Genomic DNA, 16,712 nt, shown 5'->3' with positions numbered 1-16,712 from the left:
TAGTAGTACTGGCAGTTTCTTACAGCAGGTGCTCACCAGCCTTACATCTCCACCTCCGCCGCCCCGCTCCGCCGCTCCACCGGGCGACTGTGTTCAAGCTGGATCGAGATCAATCATTCGATTCGCGTACGTAGCAGAACCAGCCCTATCCTTGTGGCAGACGTAAGTAGAATTGTCTAAAAACCCGGGTAGGAAGGTAGGAGATTCCTGCGGGGTATATGCCTACGGAGGGTTGGGATTGGAATGGTGATGGCGATGGGCAGCTAGTTGGGCTGGTTGGGTGTTGACTCTCTGTATCCCGGCCGTTTCGTTCTCAATTATTAAGGCCCGCGTGAGGTGATACTGGATCCTGGCCGGGACGGGCGCGCGGGGCGGCGGGTGATCTGTGCGCTGGGCGTGAGGGCGTTTAGTGAGCTACTACTGCACGTACAGCGTCATCTACTGAAAACGGGGGCGCGGGTGAAGTTGTGAGCAGCGAGAGAGAGAAAGAGTATGTAGAGTAGTAGGACATAGAGTGGGGTGGTGGAGTAGGTAAGAACTTTAGAGTGTACCTGCATTAGCTAGATGATAGATAGATCGCATCACCCAAAGCGGGCCATCTACTAATTCTCGGCTGCACTAACACCACTAGCGCGTACACCTGCAACACCACACCAGGCCCCCGAAACCACCCCTGTTTCCAATAAAACCTCCGCTGCCTGCCCATCACCAACGTTTCCCAGCTCCAAGCAAGAGCTTCTACTCGAGACTCTCTACCTCGGACGACGAACAACGGCCTTTTGAAACAGGCCCAGCCTTTTCTTAATCTCGCCATGGGGGAGGGTCAACCGTTCGTCCAGCAAGTACAGATGTTTCAAGCCAATGGGGCCCGGTTTGTTTAATCACTCTGCAAAGAACCTTCTCACGCATCCCTCCGTTCCCACTCGTCATCACCAAGCGGGGGGGAAGGTGATCCTGGGTGGCCGGTTGTCCTGCTCGGATATTTGATTTTCGATCCTCACTCAGCTCAGGCCTGGGAAACATATCGTAGTAGCGTAGAGCTGAGTAGGAGTAGAGCATCTTGTAGTTTGGTAGATATTAATGTAGCTTATGTAGCTAGCAATTCACTTGCATATATAGCCACCCGTCCAATCCTCCCCCCATCTCCTCAGCTCGCCATCTCGCCGCCCCAAACACTTTTGTGAAGTTGTTCACTACTACCTTCGTTTTTTTCTCCCTTCCTTTCTTTCTTTTCGGCGCGAGTAGCCGGTCGCGTTCAAGCGGTTTGATACTGGCTGTACTTTCTTTTCTTTGCATACCCTTACCTTCCTTTGGCCCCGGAGGTCTAGCTAGCCTGTGTTCGTACACCCGTTTTTGAGATTTTATAGAGACAAGATGAGATTCATTGTTGCTGCCGTGTTTGCGCTCAATGTTGCTGCTGCTGTGGATGCGAGGGCTGGTATGTATCATTGTTATATATCCCCTAGCTTTAACTTTTGCCTTCATAATCTACTAGCTGGTACGAGTATATATATATATCAAATGCTAAACATTACACAATATAGTCGGCTTCGGCGACATCAAGCGTCTTGCCCGCAGACTTGCAGTCCGGCAAGCCCAACCACCTCCCAGCGACGCCTCCGGATTCCCGACTTTGGCCCCTTCGGGTACTATGGTATATTGAACACCCCCCCCCCCCCCCCCACCTGTCATATATACTCGGGGGAAACAGTATTAACAAGCCAAACAGGGAATCGTACCCGGTGGCCCGCTGGACTTGATCAATGGAACCGGTACCGGCCTTCCACACGGCACTGGAACCGGCAGCCCGCCGCCTTTGGGCCCTCCGGTTCGTAGTCCCCTGTCTATATAGAGTGTTATAAGAGACCGTAGTATAGGCTGACAATAAAACCTAAACTACAGGTCACGGAAGTCACCATCACCGTCACGGCATCAACACCTATTGTCACAGAGACAGACTACCCTGGTGACGAGACGACCTCAACGCTGGACCCGATAGTCACCGGAACGCTGCTCGATAATGTCTCGGGCTCCTCGTCGACCCGCACAGTCACAAAGACCGTTCCGCTAGTCAGCGATGGCATCACGCTCACACGCTCTGCGAACGCATCTTCTACTAGCCACCTTATTGATGCGACATACATGACGAGCTCAGATCTCCCTCTGCCTACCTCTCTGGTCGGACTGAACCCTCCACGGCCTGGGCTCACGACGACAATCGTTATCTCGAACGGCACCACGCTTACCCGAACACTGTTGAACCCGGTTGCGACTACCATTGTCTCCGATGGCAGCACGGTTATCAGTACGCTTGAGCCAGCTGTGACGACCATCGTCCAAGACGGTTCAACAGAGGTCCGTACCCTGACTGGTGCACTGGAAACGACCGTTGTCGTGCCGGGAGAGACTATTATTAGCACCTTGGAGCCTGTTGTAACTACTATCATCTCCGACGGGAGTTTTGTAACGAGCACGATCCTGGATACCATCGAGACGACGATTGTGCAGGATGGGAGCACGCTTGTACAGACCCTACAGCCGGTGGTGACTACGATTGTGCAGGACGGGACAACGATTGTTAGCACAGCCCTGAATGCGGTCGAGACGACAGTCGTTGTCCCAGGGGAGACAATTATTAGTACCCTGCAGCCCGGTGTGACCACCATCATTGAGGGTGGGAGCACGGCGACAAGCACGGTGCTGAGTGCGGTTGAGACGACAATTGTAAGGGACGGCAGCACGTCGGTAGTTACGATGGAACCTGGCGTGACTACCATCATCTCTGAAGGCGCAACTGTGACCAGGACCTTGACGGATGTAGAGGAGACGACGGTGGTGGTGCCCGGTGAGACAGTCGTTAGTACTTTGGAGCCTGGAGTAACTACTATTGTCTCCGAGGGAGCCACCGTTACAAGGACATTGACAGAAGCGATTGAGACGACTGTTGTATCACCTGGTGAGACAATTGTGAGCACTCTTGAACCAGGTGTATCCACGATCATTTCCAACGGCACAACGGTGACGAGGACAATCACCAACGCAGTAGAGACCACTATCGTATCTGCGGGCAACACAATTGTTAGCACGCTTGAGCCGGGCGTCTCAACCATCATCTCGAATGGAACTACTGTCACCAGGACGCTGACAGCGGCGCTTGAGACAACAATCGTGGTTCCGGGTAACACGATCGTTTCCACTCTCCAGCCAGGCGTCTCAACTATCATTACCAACGGGACAACAGTAACAAGGACCATTACCGGTGCACTAGAGACTACTGTCGTTCTACCTGGGAGTACTCTTGTCAACACTCTGCGGCCCGGTGTCCCGACAGTCATTACCAACGGTACCACTGTCACCAGGACTCTGACAAACAATCCTCTCGAGACAACCATCATCGTCCCCAGCGAGACTCTGGTCAGCACTCTTGAGCCAGCTGTCACTACCATCATCTCGAACGGCACAACCCTAACAAGAACAGTATCGAGGGCCGTCTCAGCCAGCACCTCCGAGGCCGCAACAGTAGTCACAACCCTCCTTCCAGTCGTTACAGTTATTGTCTCGGAAGGCAACACAGCGACGACAACTCTCGCAGCGGTCGTCACAACCATCAGCGAAGCCACCAGCACCGTGACTGGCTCCCCACTCGATGAGACAACCTCTGGATCGCTCGTCACCAAGACAATCACTAGTACCGTTGGTGGTATTGAGACAGTTATTACGACCATCAGCCGTAGAATCGATGCGACTTATTTCACGTCTTCTGCAGCGCCGGAATCAACGGGTTCGTTCCTGCCTGTGCCATCTATGCCTGCTGCGGGGCCGCCATATGGAAACTCGACGCTGGTGGTGCCGCCTTTTGGGAACTCGACCGTTGGTCTGGGGGTTACGGCAACGCATACCGTTACTGCAACGGCGATCACGGTGACGGGGGAGCCTGTTACTGTGACAGTTGGCGTGAGTGCTGGTGAGACTTTGTTGCCGGTTACGAACACGGAGACGTCAACGATGGAGGTTACAGTTACTGCTACTGCTGTGGTGAGTTGAGATAACAAACTCCTAGAAATAGAGAGATTGAAGCTAATATATCGTGATATAGACAATTACCCCAGAGCCAGTAACAGTCACTGTCGGAATTTCCGCCGGTTCAACGCTCCTCCCGGTGACAAACACAGTCCAGGTCACCGTGACTGCCCCCAACGCAACGTTGTCACAAACCACTCATACCGCAACTGAGACTGTAACTCCCGAGCCAGTTACTATCACTGTCGGCGTGTCCGCGGGAGAGACTATCCCCCCAGTGACAAACACCGTACAAGTAACCGTGACAGCATCCGGAAATGCGACAGTACCGCAGGTCACCAGCACCGCTACTGTCGAAGTTACCGTCACAGCCACAGCTACTGAGGGCGTTACTGGAACTCTGGAGCCAGTCACTGTGACTGTTGGCGGTGGAGCTTCTGGCAGTGCTGCTGTGACTAGCACTGAGACAGCGACAGTCCAGCTCACCGTTACATCTGCGGTCGTAAGTTCTCCTGGTTGATATTTCTGGTGGGGTGAATGGTGCTAATTGATTGTGAATAGACTGTCGTCCCAACACCAAGTACGGTGACGAGCTTGGCCCCGATAACGAGGTACACTACAGTTACGGTCACTCCACCGGCTGTTACAGTGACTGTCGAAGCGCCTGGCACGACCGCTGGTAGTGGCGGCGCCGGTGGTGCAGTCACAGTTACGGAGACGGAGAGTGTGACGGTGTCGAGGATTGCGACTGTCACAGTAACTAAGGCAGGAGCGGTTTGCACGTCTGCTTAGAAGTAGGGCGTGGTGTGATTTATTTATTTTTTTAGTTAGCTTTTTCATTGGGATTTCTTTTTGGGATGATCAAGGGATCAATGAACTCACTGTCGCTACTGCTGGCCGGGGGCGAGAGGGATTGGAGTACTTTTTGTTGTTTCATTTTGGATGTAGATATGTTCATGATTGTATATTTTCTATCCCTAGACTGAGGATAGAGTTTCAATGAGAGATGATTTTCTGAGTTGAGTCATGGGACCTTTTATACAATAGCCGTCCTGTATCTTGTTCTTCTTTGGAGTAAGGTTTCCTGCCCAAATACCGATACCATGATTGAATTTCGAGGCCCGCTTTTGTTGGCTGATATGGCCGAATTTGAAACTCAAGCCCGGTAAGTCATATAGTCATTTGGTACCGGCGGTAGTAGGTATGAGGGAGCTAACTCGGGATCTGTGGTTCTCTAGAATAGTGGTGTTTTGGTCAACCGGATCCATCACATTTTCCAGGAATGCCGTTCGTTTCCTAACGAACTCTAGTCCCGAAGGGTCCATAGCGGATATATCGCGCTAAGCACGAGGGCACAAGCGAAGAGTTCGCCCGCTATCTCGGGAAATAAGAAGCATCCAACATGCAATCTGGAAATCCGCTGCAGCCTCAATTTCCGGTTGTGTGGTTCGTTGATAGAGTCCTGGATAGAGAAGAGTCCCAGCTCTCTATGTACCCCACCATAACGCCTGTGATCCAATTAGATGTAGGACTGAAAGCCAAGGTTTTTTTCCTTTTTTTTCCGAGCTCTCTAATTTGCCTGCATGGATAGGCCCATGTCACTTTTAAGGGTTGGTTTTGGAAGCAGTCATAGCTCCCGCCGGACAACCTGCAGCACAGACTCATCTTGAATTTCAATTGTAGCTTTCCACATGCAACCTAAACAAGAAGCAGCGGCTGGTGTACCCAGTGAAACATGCTCCTGCACCACAAAAGATTCTTTTTATGGACTGCTGCCCCCCCAAAAGAGAAAGTTTGGTAATTTAAAAAGACCATGGGTGGTCCCAAAAGAAACAAAGCTACCCACAAAAAGACCCAGTGCGTGCACGAGCATGTTTTACAGAATCCACCAGCCGCCGCTTCTCGTTTATTAGGTGCATGCTGGAAAGCTAAAACTAGAATTAGAATACCACAATAGCTATTTTTTTTGTGACGGCATGTGTGTCGTCGACCCCTCCGCCTACTTTGCCTATTCTCCCTTCCTTCGAACATACACAGTGGTGGTATTCGAGGAGAAGTTCCAAGCAGCAGAAGAAGAAGAGTAGACCACTTCGTCAAGACGGTCCCTTTGGGATTTTTAATCTCATTCGTCTGTTTGTTTTCTTTCCTTGCAACTCATACCTCGCTGCTGCTGGTCCATCCGGGGGCCTCTGCCCGTCCGCTCCGTTTCGTTTTTTTTGTTTCATCCCTACACACTCTTTTTTTTTGCATATTCACTTCTTGGGGATCCAAATGGAGCATTACAGGTCGACTTCAACGCCTCCCCGCTTCTCCGCATCATCGTCAGCTTCCCGCCGGATGTCCGGTTTCTCAGGAGGAGGAGGGCAGATATCCAGCCCATCACGGCTCTCTTCTGCCCACGGTGGCCGGCGTTCTACACGGGGAGACTGGAGTAGAGACTCCCATCTTCACTTCCAACCGCCGCACCCGACTCCTAGATACCAGCGTGACACCATCGCCTCCCTCGCAAAGCAGTCACCTAGAAAGCTCTCTCCTAGCATTGAGGAACGGATTAGAGTCCTGGAGGCGGAGATCGCTATCCTAAAGAACCAGAGAGGATTTCTGGCAACGATGATCAGGCAGGAAAAGCATGCGGATCGGCACAGTCTGACAACGGATGAAATTGCAGCAGCCGCAGAGAGGTTAGGAGTATTTGAGAAATTGGAGGAGGTGGCAGCGCCGGGCGGTGATCCAGAGAAGAGTTTTTAGGGTGCTGTTGTTTGCTGTCCTTTCGTTGTTGCTGTATGAGAAAAGTTAATTCCTGTTTCGAGTTGCCAAAGCAGCCATTGTTACGCAAACGGAAACGATGTGTGGTGTGTGGGGAATTTGGAAACGGCGGAAAAAGAAAAACCTAAAGTGTTTTTTGTTGGAAATTGGGGATAATGTTAATGTATTCTCCAGGATGGGATATATGATACTTCTTTTCTTTCTTTCTTCCTTCTCTTTCAAGGGGAGAGCAATCGGAATAAGAGTTAACTAATATCGGAGAACTACGGGGATTTCTTTTTGGGGGGGAGCTTTACAGATATCGGTTTCTTTATCAGCATGTTGGGGTTTGCGTAACCGGGTAACCAAGCGATATGTACGAGCGGGTACAGTGCCAGGGTGTTAATATTTTAGACCCCGGTACTAGGTGGTCTACCCGCTGTTGGCGTTGCCGTGGTTACTTACGCGGGTTATCAACAAACTCCTGGGACTTTGCTAGGCTATCCAACGCATGCCTTGCTGGCTGTCCCCTCCCACATCCTATCTACCTATCTTGTACTTCTTATCCTATCCACTCCCTCCTTCTTTTCTCCCATCCTTCCTCTGCCATACCACCTATTTCTTCCACCTATAGAAATCCTTCTCCCGGATCTATCAACAATTTCCCTCACACCCTCACTAGCATTCTTCAATTCAGAAAAAAAAAAATTATTTAACCTTGTGTTCACATCCACCAACCCACCAACCCACCAACATACATACACATCGACAATGGCAGAACCCCAAGCACGTCGGTACCTGACCCGTGCACGTGCAAAGGCAGAAGATCGTACGGTCGAGAATAAGATTCCATACCAATGGAAAGGTCAGACAGTAGCCGAAAAACGTAAAGCTTACGCCATTGCTGACATTGAAACCAACTCGTCGTTATCAGCGTCTACAGACAGTACTGCCCCACGAGCTACAAGAGCAACCAAGAGAGCAGCACCCTCAAGAGCAATTGAAAGTGCTGCCAGTACACTGGTAGCACCAAAGCGCAAAACCACTAAGAATGGCGCTGTTGCAAAGAAGTCTTCTATAGTTGCGCCCTCAAAACAGGTAAAGAAAGTCACTTTCAACGACGACAAAGAAAATCTCATACCCGCAACCCCGAGACGAGAGGAGCCCCCAGCTGAGCCGGAAAGAAATGCGGACGAGACAGACGAGCTTATGTCTTCGATGGGTGCGCTGTCGGTGAAGCCGCTCCGTGTTCCAGCGACTAAGCTGCGGCTTCCCACGACAAACATGAATATCAGCTCAGCGTTTGATCCTATGCCTGCATTGTCACCATCGAAGGCTCGCCGTCCTCTGCCAACTCCTAGGGGTGCTGATGATCCAGACATGGAAGACGAATTGTCCAGTCCTATTCCTAAACTTGCGGCTAAACCTATTCGTCCAATTGGCCTATCCTCGCCCGTCCGAGGACTTGGGCAGTCAGCAAAAAAGCCACTGGATTTAACCGCTTCACTGACTTCCCCTGCAAGACGGCCTCCAACCTCTCCTTTTAAGCTCACCACCGCGAATACCCCATTTTCCAAGTTGAATGGAGATGGGCCGAGATCAGAAATTACTTCACCAGCTAGGCGCCCGCCTCCTTCTACATTTACTGCTGCTGCAATTCAAACTAAAACTGGTCTCAAACTTGGTCCAAGTGTCACTTTGAAGATGGAAATTCCAGATTTATCAAGACCTGGTATCAAAAGCCCTGCCAAAAGGCCCAAGATACCAATCGTGTTCAAGGCAGATGAGTCGGAGGATGAGTTAGGGATGGATATGGAAGATTATAATCTTGGCCGATCACCAACGCGAATCCCCAAGAAGCGTGTACAGATTCACAGGACACCTGAAGATATTGCGGCCCAGAAAAATACAATCTTCGCAAAGGATGAGCCTACAACGGTGAAACCTGAGCGCAAAGAGATGGCCCGTTCATCCACGCCCCCGAGCCCAGTTCATGATGACATTCTCGGTGAAAAAACGGAGAATGACGATCTTGACGCAGAAGGAGATACCGAAATGGATGATGCAGACGAAAGCGAATTGATGGAACAAATCGCGCTTTCGCCAACAAAATATAAGAGCCCAACGCAAGGTGGCAGCAGTTATGGCTTTTTTAGTCTTCAAGATGATAGCGAGGAGGAGGACGAAGTGTCTCCAGCCCCTTTCACGGGAAATCCCTTTGCCAATATTAATCTCCAGCCTTCAGAAAGGAAAACCTTATTTCCCCACCCTCAGATCGCTACACCCAAGGAATGGGAAGCTCCGGTCTTTGAAGAATCAGATGCTTCGATTCCTATCGATCCATTCTTGTTAACTCTTGATGCGCCTGCTAACCCTGTGGGACCATTTGAGAGTCCATCAAGAACAATGAGAGTCCCAGTCAAGATGCACTCCATCGACGATGATCTATCTAGCGAAGACGAAGAAGACGAGAATGAAGATGGAGAGAACGTTATTTCGTCACAATCGTCTTCACAGAGCTCTACAAGAAGTAATGTCATCCGCCCGGCTGGCGTGCTTGCTGGCGCAGTTGTGTTTGTGGATGTGTACACAGCAAAAGGTGCAGATGCTAGCGCGGCCTTTGTGGAGACGCTACGCGGGCTCGGTGCGAAGGTTCTCAAGAGTTGGAACTGGAACCCCAATTCCAATGGCGCCCCTGGAGAGGGTGAGCGCAAAGTTGGGATCACGCACGTAGTATTCAAGGATGGAAGTCCTAGGACGCTGCAGAAGGTCAAGGAGAGCAAAGGTATTGTGCTCTGCGTCGGTGTTGCCTGGGTGACAGCTTGTGAGGATGAACAATCGTGGGTTGAGGAGAGCATTTACCCAGTAGACTTGGACCATGTTCCAAGGGGTGGTCACAGAGTAAGCAGCACTCATGTCTCAAGAAAGTAATACCGTTGCTAACGTAATCACAGCGTCGTAAATCTATGGAGCCCAAAGCTCTCTCGATGACCCCCGGAGGCTCTAGTTCGGACAGCGCAAACAACCTCACGTCTAAGACTCCTAAAGCCATGCCAAGAAAAATCGTCTTTCCTCAGACCGAGCTTCCACATAGAGTCGCGGACGAGACAAATCCGGTGCTGATGCACAACCTGTTGCTGGCGCGGAGAAAGAGCATGCAGTTTGCGCCCAAGATTGGGAGTCCGCTACGCAGGTTTACTCAAATTTCCATGGACTAAAGGAAACCGCGGCGGCCAAACGGAAACGGAACTGCTTATGTTTATGCCTCATTCGATAAATGACTTTGCTTTGTAAAGATATCTGCATCGCAAAACCCTTTTCTTTTACCCACAGACCTTATTGTAGAGAAGGAACGTGATAATCTCTCTCTTTGTATTTTTGTTTTATGGAGTCCTGTCTGCGTCTATTATTTTTTTGGTGGGGGTTTGGTTGTACTATGCAAATTTTATTTTTGAGTTTGTTCTTTTGGTATCCATACATGCAGTTCAGTTGGACTTGTACTTTGCTTTTCTCTGTATATAGTTTTTTCTTTCTTTTGTCGGAAAGAATAATAACAGGAGCAGGGGAATTGCAGAAATGCGTTCCCCACTGCCATCTCCCGCACGCTCAGAGTTTTCAAGCCCTCTGCCTGTAGGGGTAAGGGGTGTAGATGTCTGTGTTCCTGTTTTGGTACCGCCCTTCTTCTCTGCTCTCAGTATTGATGGACACGAATGGCCCTCACAGCATCTGATCTCCTGGTAGTTGGCTGTTCGCAAAAAAGTTTTGAATTTGGAGTTTTTCGTTTATTGGTTACGGAGCTGTGGTGCATCTTGCGGGTCATGGTTTTGGTAGGGGGTCGGTACTTGCTTCTAGCTGTAGCTTTGGATTTCTGGTTTGCTCTTGGCTTGTCTGCCGGCTTCGAATCCCATAAATTATGTATAGATTACAGAAGAGAATAGAACCTCAATTAGACCCTTTTACTTAGATATCTTATTTATACATTATATTACCGTCAACAGTGCCAAGGTAGGTCATAAAGCTTTTCCAATGAGAGTGCACACAACACGAACGGTGCACAGGTGGATAAGACGTCCAGTATTTGTGCCAATTCATCGGGGCGCAACCTTCCGATACTACTAGATATGCGACCGCCGCATTCTTTACAATGGGTCTACGGGTCTACGGGTCTACGGGTCTACGGGTCTACCGGTCTGTATCAGATCCCCATCGCTGGTAGTGCGGTGTATGTATTCGGAGTGAACCGGGTACGGATGGCTCGAGAGAGGCTTTCGCTGAGTAAAGACCCAAGCTGGTGGCCGAAAGACCGGGAGGGATTATCCTTGCTACTGGCGTTATCGTCGGATTGGGGGTGTCTACTCCCTGTATGCTTGAATATTCTCACTTCCTGTAGTTAATGGGGGCGGAGTTAGAAAGACGATCTATGGTGGTAGAATTAGAGAGATGGGAGTTATATAAATATTGCATTTTGTGTGGGGTTTATGGAGGGATTCATTTGAAGTTCTACCCCAACCCTTACTACAATATGTTGCCGCAATTATTTCAAACCCCATCATGAATCACTGCCTAAGTCACTTTGTAAAATGCAGTGATCCTATTTGTACACTAGAATGCTACAGGAGTCTAATTCTTTCTTTTGGCAGAGTATTGTCAGCTCTCGGTAATTAAATTCAAGAATACTGTTCTGCAGGTACGACCTTACATTGCATTCACAGCTGTCACTCGGCCGTCCAGGGTCCCCCCTGCGCCGAGTGACAGCCCATGACCAAACCGGCAGCCCGTCGGCTAGCCCTTGCAGCGCCACAGTGGCTACCGAAAACGTCATTACGCCACCCGCCGTGGGACCCTTCAAACTTTGAGCTTCTTAGAAATCAAAAAGGTCCCTAGATCCCTATTAAAGGCCCCTCGCCCCCATTTCCCACCATTTTCAAGAAAAAGTGCGAAAAGAGAACTTGTTAAAAAAAACACCTCTCAAAACAATGTCACGACCGCTCACCTCCGCAATGCGACTACTGCGCACCCTCCACACCCTCCCCCTCCGCCGCCCCACCCCCTCCGCCGCCGCCGCCGCCCCCGCATTCCTCCGCAGATCAATGTTCATCCAGACGGAAATCACGCCCAACGCCTCCGCCCTCAAGTTCATCCCCGGCACGCCCGTGCTGCCCGCAGGCTCATCGTCACTAGAGTATCTCGACGGGCGGGAGACCCACAACTCGCCGCTCGCGCGGAAGCTGTTTGCGGTGGACGGCGTGCGCGCCGTGTTCTACGGCCCGGACTTCATCACAATCACAAAGACCGAGGGCGCCAACTGGGCGTTTGTGAAGCCGGAGGTGTTTGCGCTGATTACGGAGGCGCTGGCGGGCGGCGGGAGCGTGGTGGTGGAGGGGACGAGCGGCGCGGTGGATACCTTGCCGCAGGAGGGGGATAGTGAGGTTGTGAGTATGGTGAAGGAGTTGTTGGATACCAGGATTAGGCCGTCGATTCAGGAGGGTGGGTTTTTGTGCCTTCTCTTTACTTTCTTTTTGCTGGCGCCTTGTTGTGGGTTGGGTGGGAAGTGCTAATGTGTGGTGTGGGTGTATGTAGACGGCGGCGATATCGAGTATCGAGGTTTCGAGAACGGAATGGTGAAGCTGAAGCTCCGCGGAGCTTGCAGGACCTGCGATTCGTCGACTGTGACGCTGAAGAACGGAATCGAGTCCATGCTGATGCACTATGTATGTACCTCCCCCCCCCCCTCCCTTCCCTTTGCCTTTCCCGGGTGTATAAAAAACATATATAATATAATCATTGAAACTAACACTCCCACCAGATCGAAGAAGTAAAAGGCGTCGAACAAGTCCTCGACGAGGAAGAAGAGATCGCGATCCGCGAATTCGAAAAGTTTGAGGAGAAGCTCAGGAAGGTTAAAGGCCCACCACAATCCGCTTCTGCTTAACTTCTGCGCGGCGCCGGGAACTAAAACGGGTGTGAGCGATGCGATACAGAAGCCGGATGCTGCGTTTACTTGGCAGCAGTGAGAGTGTCGGGAGAAGGCTGGCTGGCTGCGGAAAGAGAGAGAGGGAGAGAGCTTCGAGGGCGGAGCTGGTAATGTACATAACAACTACTAGAGCGTGGTCAGTTCAATCGGTCAGTCGTTTGTTGCTGTTGCTGTGACCGACAGGGGAGAAATGGATTGTGCGGAAGAGATATCATGATTTGCTTCTGGTTTGTATGTGCTTGTTCGTCGTTGTGTGGGCTCTGGAACACTGCCATTGCCCTTGAGCGTGTAACGTTGCTACATGTATGTGTACGTGTGATGAACCGACGGGAAAGAGATTGTGTCATGAAAGGTCACTCGGTGCGCTTCTCCTCTGATCCGGGTGGGCAGTTCTCGTTACCTGGTGAGAGTCAACAACATATGCACCCATCACCCTGCTTTCTTCTCACCTCCGGCTTGCGATGGGTTCTACATTAAAACACTCGATTTTTAGACTATCGCAAGGAACCCGAACCACCGCGGGATTGACTATCTACACCTGACGGACATGCGATAACTGAATTGCAAGGCTCCAATTTGCCCTTTTTTCTCTTTCTTTCTCCCCACTCAGCAAAATCCCACACGCGGAGAGAGGGCCACAAAAGCTAAATTAAGAAACAGAAAGAAAAAAAAAGAGAAGAAAGAAGATCAAATGCAAACTAGACACGGACGCCCAAAGAACACACATAAAATCTTCAGCTCAAGAGCCTGCAGAAATAATTCAAACTTTCGGAAGTAAGCATTCAGCCCGTGGAAGAGGTTGGTGAACGGCCTATGAATAGAAAAGGAGAGTTTTGAAGAACACGAGGAAACAAGAACAGGCATTAATGCATTACTAGTGAAGTAATAAAGATCAAAGTGAAATCGAACCTATCAACAAATGTACGTAAAACCAATGCATTGCCATCGAGATTGGACACACATAACAATAAAACCGTTCCGATTAAAACGAAAACAAACGAAATAACTCGACAAAGTAGATATCGACAAAGAATAATTGAAAGATTTTACGCCCTCCATGGCCAAGGAACAACGGTCCTAACCTAACCATATTCCAAGCGATATTGGTCAAGAAGGAAGGATCATGAGTTGTTCATCATATAGTGAGTGTTTCATGGCAATAGAGGAAGCTTTGAAACAATTTATTAACCCCAATCGATTCAATGTCACCGTTTGGCGTTTAGCCAGAATTATTAGTTCGAGGAAAGATCGGAATGGTCTCAAGATTTTCCCAGCCACCCATACTCCCAGTCTGCCCAGAAAAGTTTCCATTCATTTGAGCTTGCTGTTGCTGCTGCTGTTGCTGCACCATCATGGATTGTCTAAATGGGTTGGTACCACCCGTTGTCGAGGGAATCGATAATGCTGCAGAGGCGGCGGAAGAGCCGGTTGGGTTCGGACTAACAGCAAGATTACGGGCAAATGGGTTGGTACCGGTTGGCATCGAACGGACGGTGGGTTGCTGAGAAAGTGGCATGGACTGCTGAGACTGCGGATTGTACGACGATGTTGATTGCGTAGAAATGGGAAATGCAGGAGCTGAAGCAGTCAAACTGGTGGGCGATGTTTGAGATGCAGCCCTCGCAAAAGGGTTGGTGGATTTCTGAGTAGGGGGTGATGTAGCGTATGAACTAACAGATTGGTTTGAGGTAACAGAGCCAGTCATCATCATGGACTGGCGAAAGGGATTAGTGTCCGTTTGACCCGTATGACCCGTAGAGAGACTCAAGGTTGGGGAATGATTCTGAGGCGGAGTGAAGGTAGAGGTTTGCTGGGAAAATTGATGTGGAAGTGCCGGCATCGGGGGAGCAGAAACCGCGGTTTGATCCGATGGGGTGTAACCACCAAAACCGGCCCCTGTGAAGTTTGTTTGAACTTGTTGGGGAGAGCCGGCCTGCATCATTGGGGCCGGAACTTGTTGAGCTTGTGCGTAAGGGTTTTGGGCCTGGTACACCATAGGGTATGCTGCTCCTGTTTGAGAAGGAAATTGTTGCTGTGCCATAAAAGATGACTGCCCTGCCATAAAAGCTGCATCGGACTGCTGAGCATATTGATTTTGCATCTGGGATACATCCTGCTGATTTCCAAACATAGGAGTTTGTTCTGATTCAATGGACTCAAAAAAATCAATAAGATCTGGAGCAACAGCCCTGGGTGCTGTTGCATCTAACTCGGCTGTTGGTGTCTCCAACTCAGCTGCCCTAGGCGCCGCGGCAGCTGGGAAGCCTTGTGCATCAGTAGCCTTGGGCGGGGGCGGCGAGCTTGGTTTGACAGTCGCAGGAGTTGGTTTCCCAGTTCTCTTTGCTTCCTGGGTAGCGAGATAATTCCGTCTATTAGAATCGAATTCAGGGTCTTGTAGATATTCTTCCAATGAGGAAGTAAGACTTGTAGGAGCGTGTTTGAGATTGGGAATCTGAAGACGGGTAGCTGTTTCTACTGATCTTGCTTGCTGCAGATACTCTACAACATCTGCAGTTTGCTTGGTAAATGTCTTGTAAATCTCCAAACCACGCTCTGCATCAATGCGCGACATTTCAAAGTAGTGTTCTGTCGCAAGGCGGTTAAAACTCATTTTCTTAGTATTGAAAAGTGTTAGGGCACAAACCCAGGACATTTATAACGCCTTCGTTCACAACGTGGAACAAAACCAGGAGATCCATAACTAGCAATCTGAAAGCTAGCAAAGAAATCTCATTGTCAACATCTGTTTCCAGGAACTAATGTGTAGTGTTAGTGGAACCGTCTTGATAGCTAGTGCAGACATAAGAGAGGTAACCCTACTGTGCATTTCAACAACGCCTTAATCTGCGCCTGGACGCACTCAACCTCCCGCAAAAGCCCCTTTTCAATACTTAGCTTTCTTAATCTGCCCTCACCACTCCTCACATAGTCTGTTTTGACGTCTCCATAAGTCCTTGCCCTCTCGAGTAAATATTGAGAGTAATGCCTGATATTTCTCCCTTGTTCCTGAGCTGTATGGAATCGATTTTAATTAGAATGGTCAAGTTGCTATATGGGGTAAAGAAGCTAGCAAATCAGGGAAGAAAAAAGGAGTGAGCGTATGAATACCATCAGAGTAATGGCTAACTGTGATAAGCCGTGGGTGTTTTCGTAAATATCTGAGCGTTACCTCCCGCTCTCCCTCACGTATCATTAAATGGACAATGATGAGAGACTTGAAGACAATCTGATATTACCGGAAATTTTCGTTAGCTGTAGTTTTAAATAAGTTTAGGTATAACCAACCGTCCATGTTTGATCCTTGACCCGGTTATTTAGCGCCCGGAAAACCTCCGCAATACCAGCTTCGCCCGCATGAGTCGCGACAAGAATGTGCTCGACATATTTGGATTTCGGGGCCGCAAGTTTAACCTTGGTTGCTCCCTATCAAGCAGTCAATATGATAGCACTTCTGATTTCTCTAATTATTCAACCATCCCGCAATTCATATCTTTGCCAGAGAATGCTTCGCACAACTGGAGGAGCAGACATGCCTTCACCGACTTCTCAAAGGAGGTAGCCATCTTTCCGCTCCCAAAATCTTCGACGTCCTTGCGTCGCCGTCCCCGATAGTATATTCTCCACACTTTGCTGATTCTTCGGCGAAACTCGCAACGACTCGGTCCTTGATTGCCGGTGTTGCTGAACCCTCCAGCGAGTCTTACACACAGAGGTATACTTGTCTATGGTTTCTTGTTGTCTCCGTTGATGAGTTTCCGACGAGGCTTGCGTTGAGAAATCTAACAGTAGTTGTTGAGTAGGTGGATTGAATGCAATCACTTATCAAGCTGTAATGTGAAAGAGTATGTACTTCTAGCTTTTGAGCTCCGAGGATTTGTAGATGGGAAGCACTGATGTGGCAGATCCCAGTTCGCGGAACACCGGCTGCTGTCGGTTTCCGCAAACCTCTTGGAACCTCCGGTATAGTCGCCCT

The 16,712-nt window shown here is 49.7% G+C and overlaps 5 protein-coding genes across 5 annotated transcripts; 4 read left to right on the top strand and 1 right to left on the bottom strand.

The window, feature by feature from the left end:
- Positions 1 to 1,374: 1,374 nt before the first annotated feature.
- Positions 1,375 to 4,812, top strand: H6S33_011910 (uncharacterized protein; the record flags this gene model as incomplete). Its single annotated transcript, XM_044843264.1, has 6 exons — positions 1,375 to 1,438; positions 1,545 to 1,654; positions 1,730 to 1,828; positions 1,903 to 4,035; positions 4,097 to 4,522; positions 4,582 to 4,812. 6 exons carry the CDS (start codon positions 1,375 to 1,377, stop codon positions 4,810 to 4,812), a joined length of 3,063 nt encoding a protein of 1,020 aa, XP_044695578.1.
- Positions 4,813 to 6,291: 1,479 nt separating this feature from the next.
- Positions 6,292 to 6,768, top strand: H6S33_011909 (uncharacterized protein; the record flags this gene model as incomplete). Its single annotated transcript, XM_044843262.1, has 1 exon — positions 6,292 to 6,768. The coding sequence occupies one exon, from the start codon at positions 6,292 to 6,294 to the stop codon at positions 6,766 to 6,768; it is 477 nt and encodes a 158-aa protein (XP_044695577.1).
- Positions 6,769 to 7,536: 768 nt separating this feature from the next.
- On the top strand, positions 7,537 to 9,983 carry H6S33_011908 (uncharacterized protein; the record flags this gene model as incomplete). Its single annotated transcript, XM_044843261.1, has 2 exons — positions 7,537 to 9,666; positions 9,720 to 9,983. The coding sequence occupies 2 exons, from the start codon at positions 7,537 to 7,539 to the stop codon at positions 9,981 to 9,983; spliced, it is 2,394 nt and encodes a 797-aa protein (XP_044695576.1).
- Positions 9,984 to 11,741: 1,758 nt separating this feature from the next.
- Positions 11,742 to 12,697, top strand: H6S33_011907 (uncharacterized protein; the record flags this gene model as incomplete). The annotated part of the gene is made up of 3 exons (XM_044843260.1): positions 11,742 to 12,252; positions 12,346 to 12,476; positions 12,572 to 12,697. The coding sequence occupies 3 exons, from the start codon at positions 11,742 to 11,744 to the stop codon at positions 12,695 to 12,697; spliced, it is 768 nt and encodes a 255-aa protein (XP_044695575.1).
- A 1,261-nt stretch (positions 12,698 to 13,958) lies between these two features.
- On the bottom strand, positions 13,959 to 16,302 carry H6S33_011906 (uncharacterized protein; the record flags this gene model as incomplete). The annotated part of the gene is made up of 5 exons (XM_044843259.1): positions 13,959 to 15,325; positions 15,384 to 15,495; positions 15,560 to 15,750; positions 16,021 to 16,162; positions 16,213 to 16,302. 5 exons carry the CDS (start codon positions 16,300 to 16,302, stop codon positions 13,959 to 13,961), a joined length of 1,902 nt encoding a protein of 633 aa, XP_044695574.1.
- Positions 16,303 to 16,712: the final 410 nt, after the last annotated feature.

The sequence above is a fragment of the Morchella sextelata genome (genome assembly GCF_020137385.1).
Source record: "Morchella sextelata strain SCLS chromosome Unknown scls_7, whole genome shotgun sequence".
Lineage (NCBI taxonomy): Eukaryota > Fungi > Ascomycota > Pezizomycetes > Pezizales > Morchellaceae > Morchella > Morchella sextelata.
The sequence above is the reverse complement of the archived record's forward strand: the minus strand, read 5'-3'. Positions and strand labels throughout refer to the sequence as shown.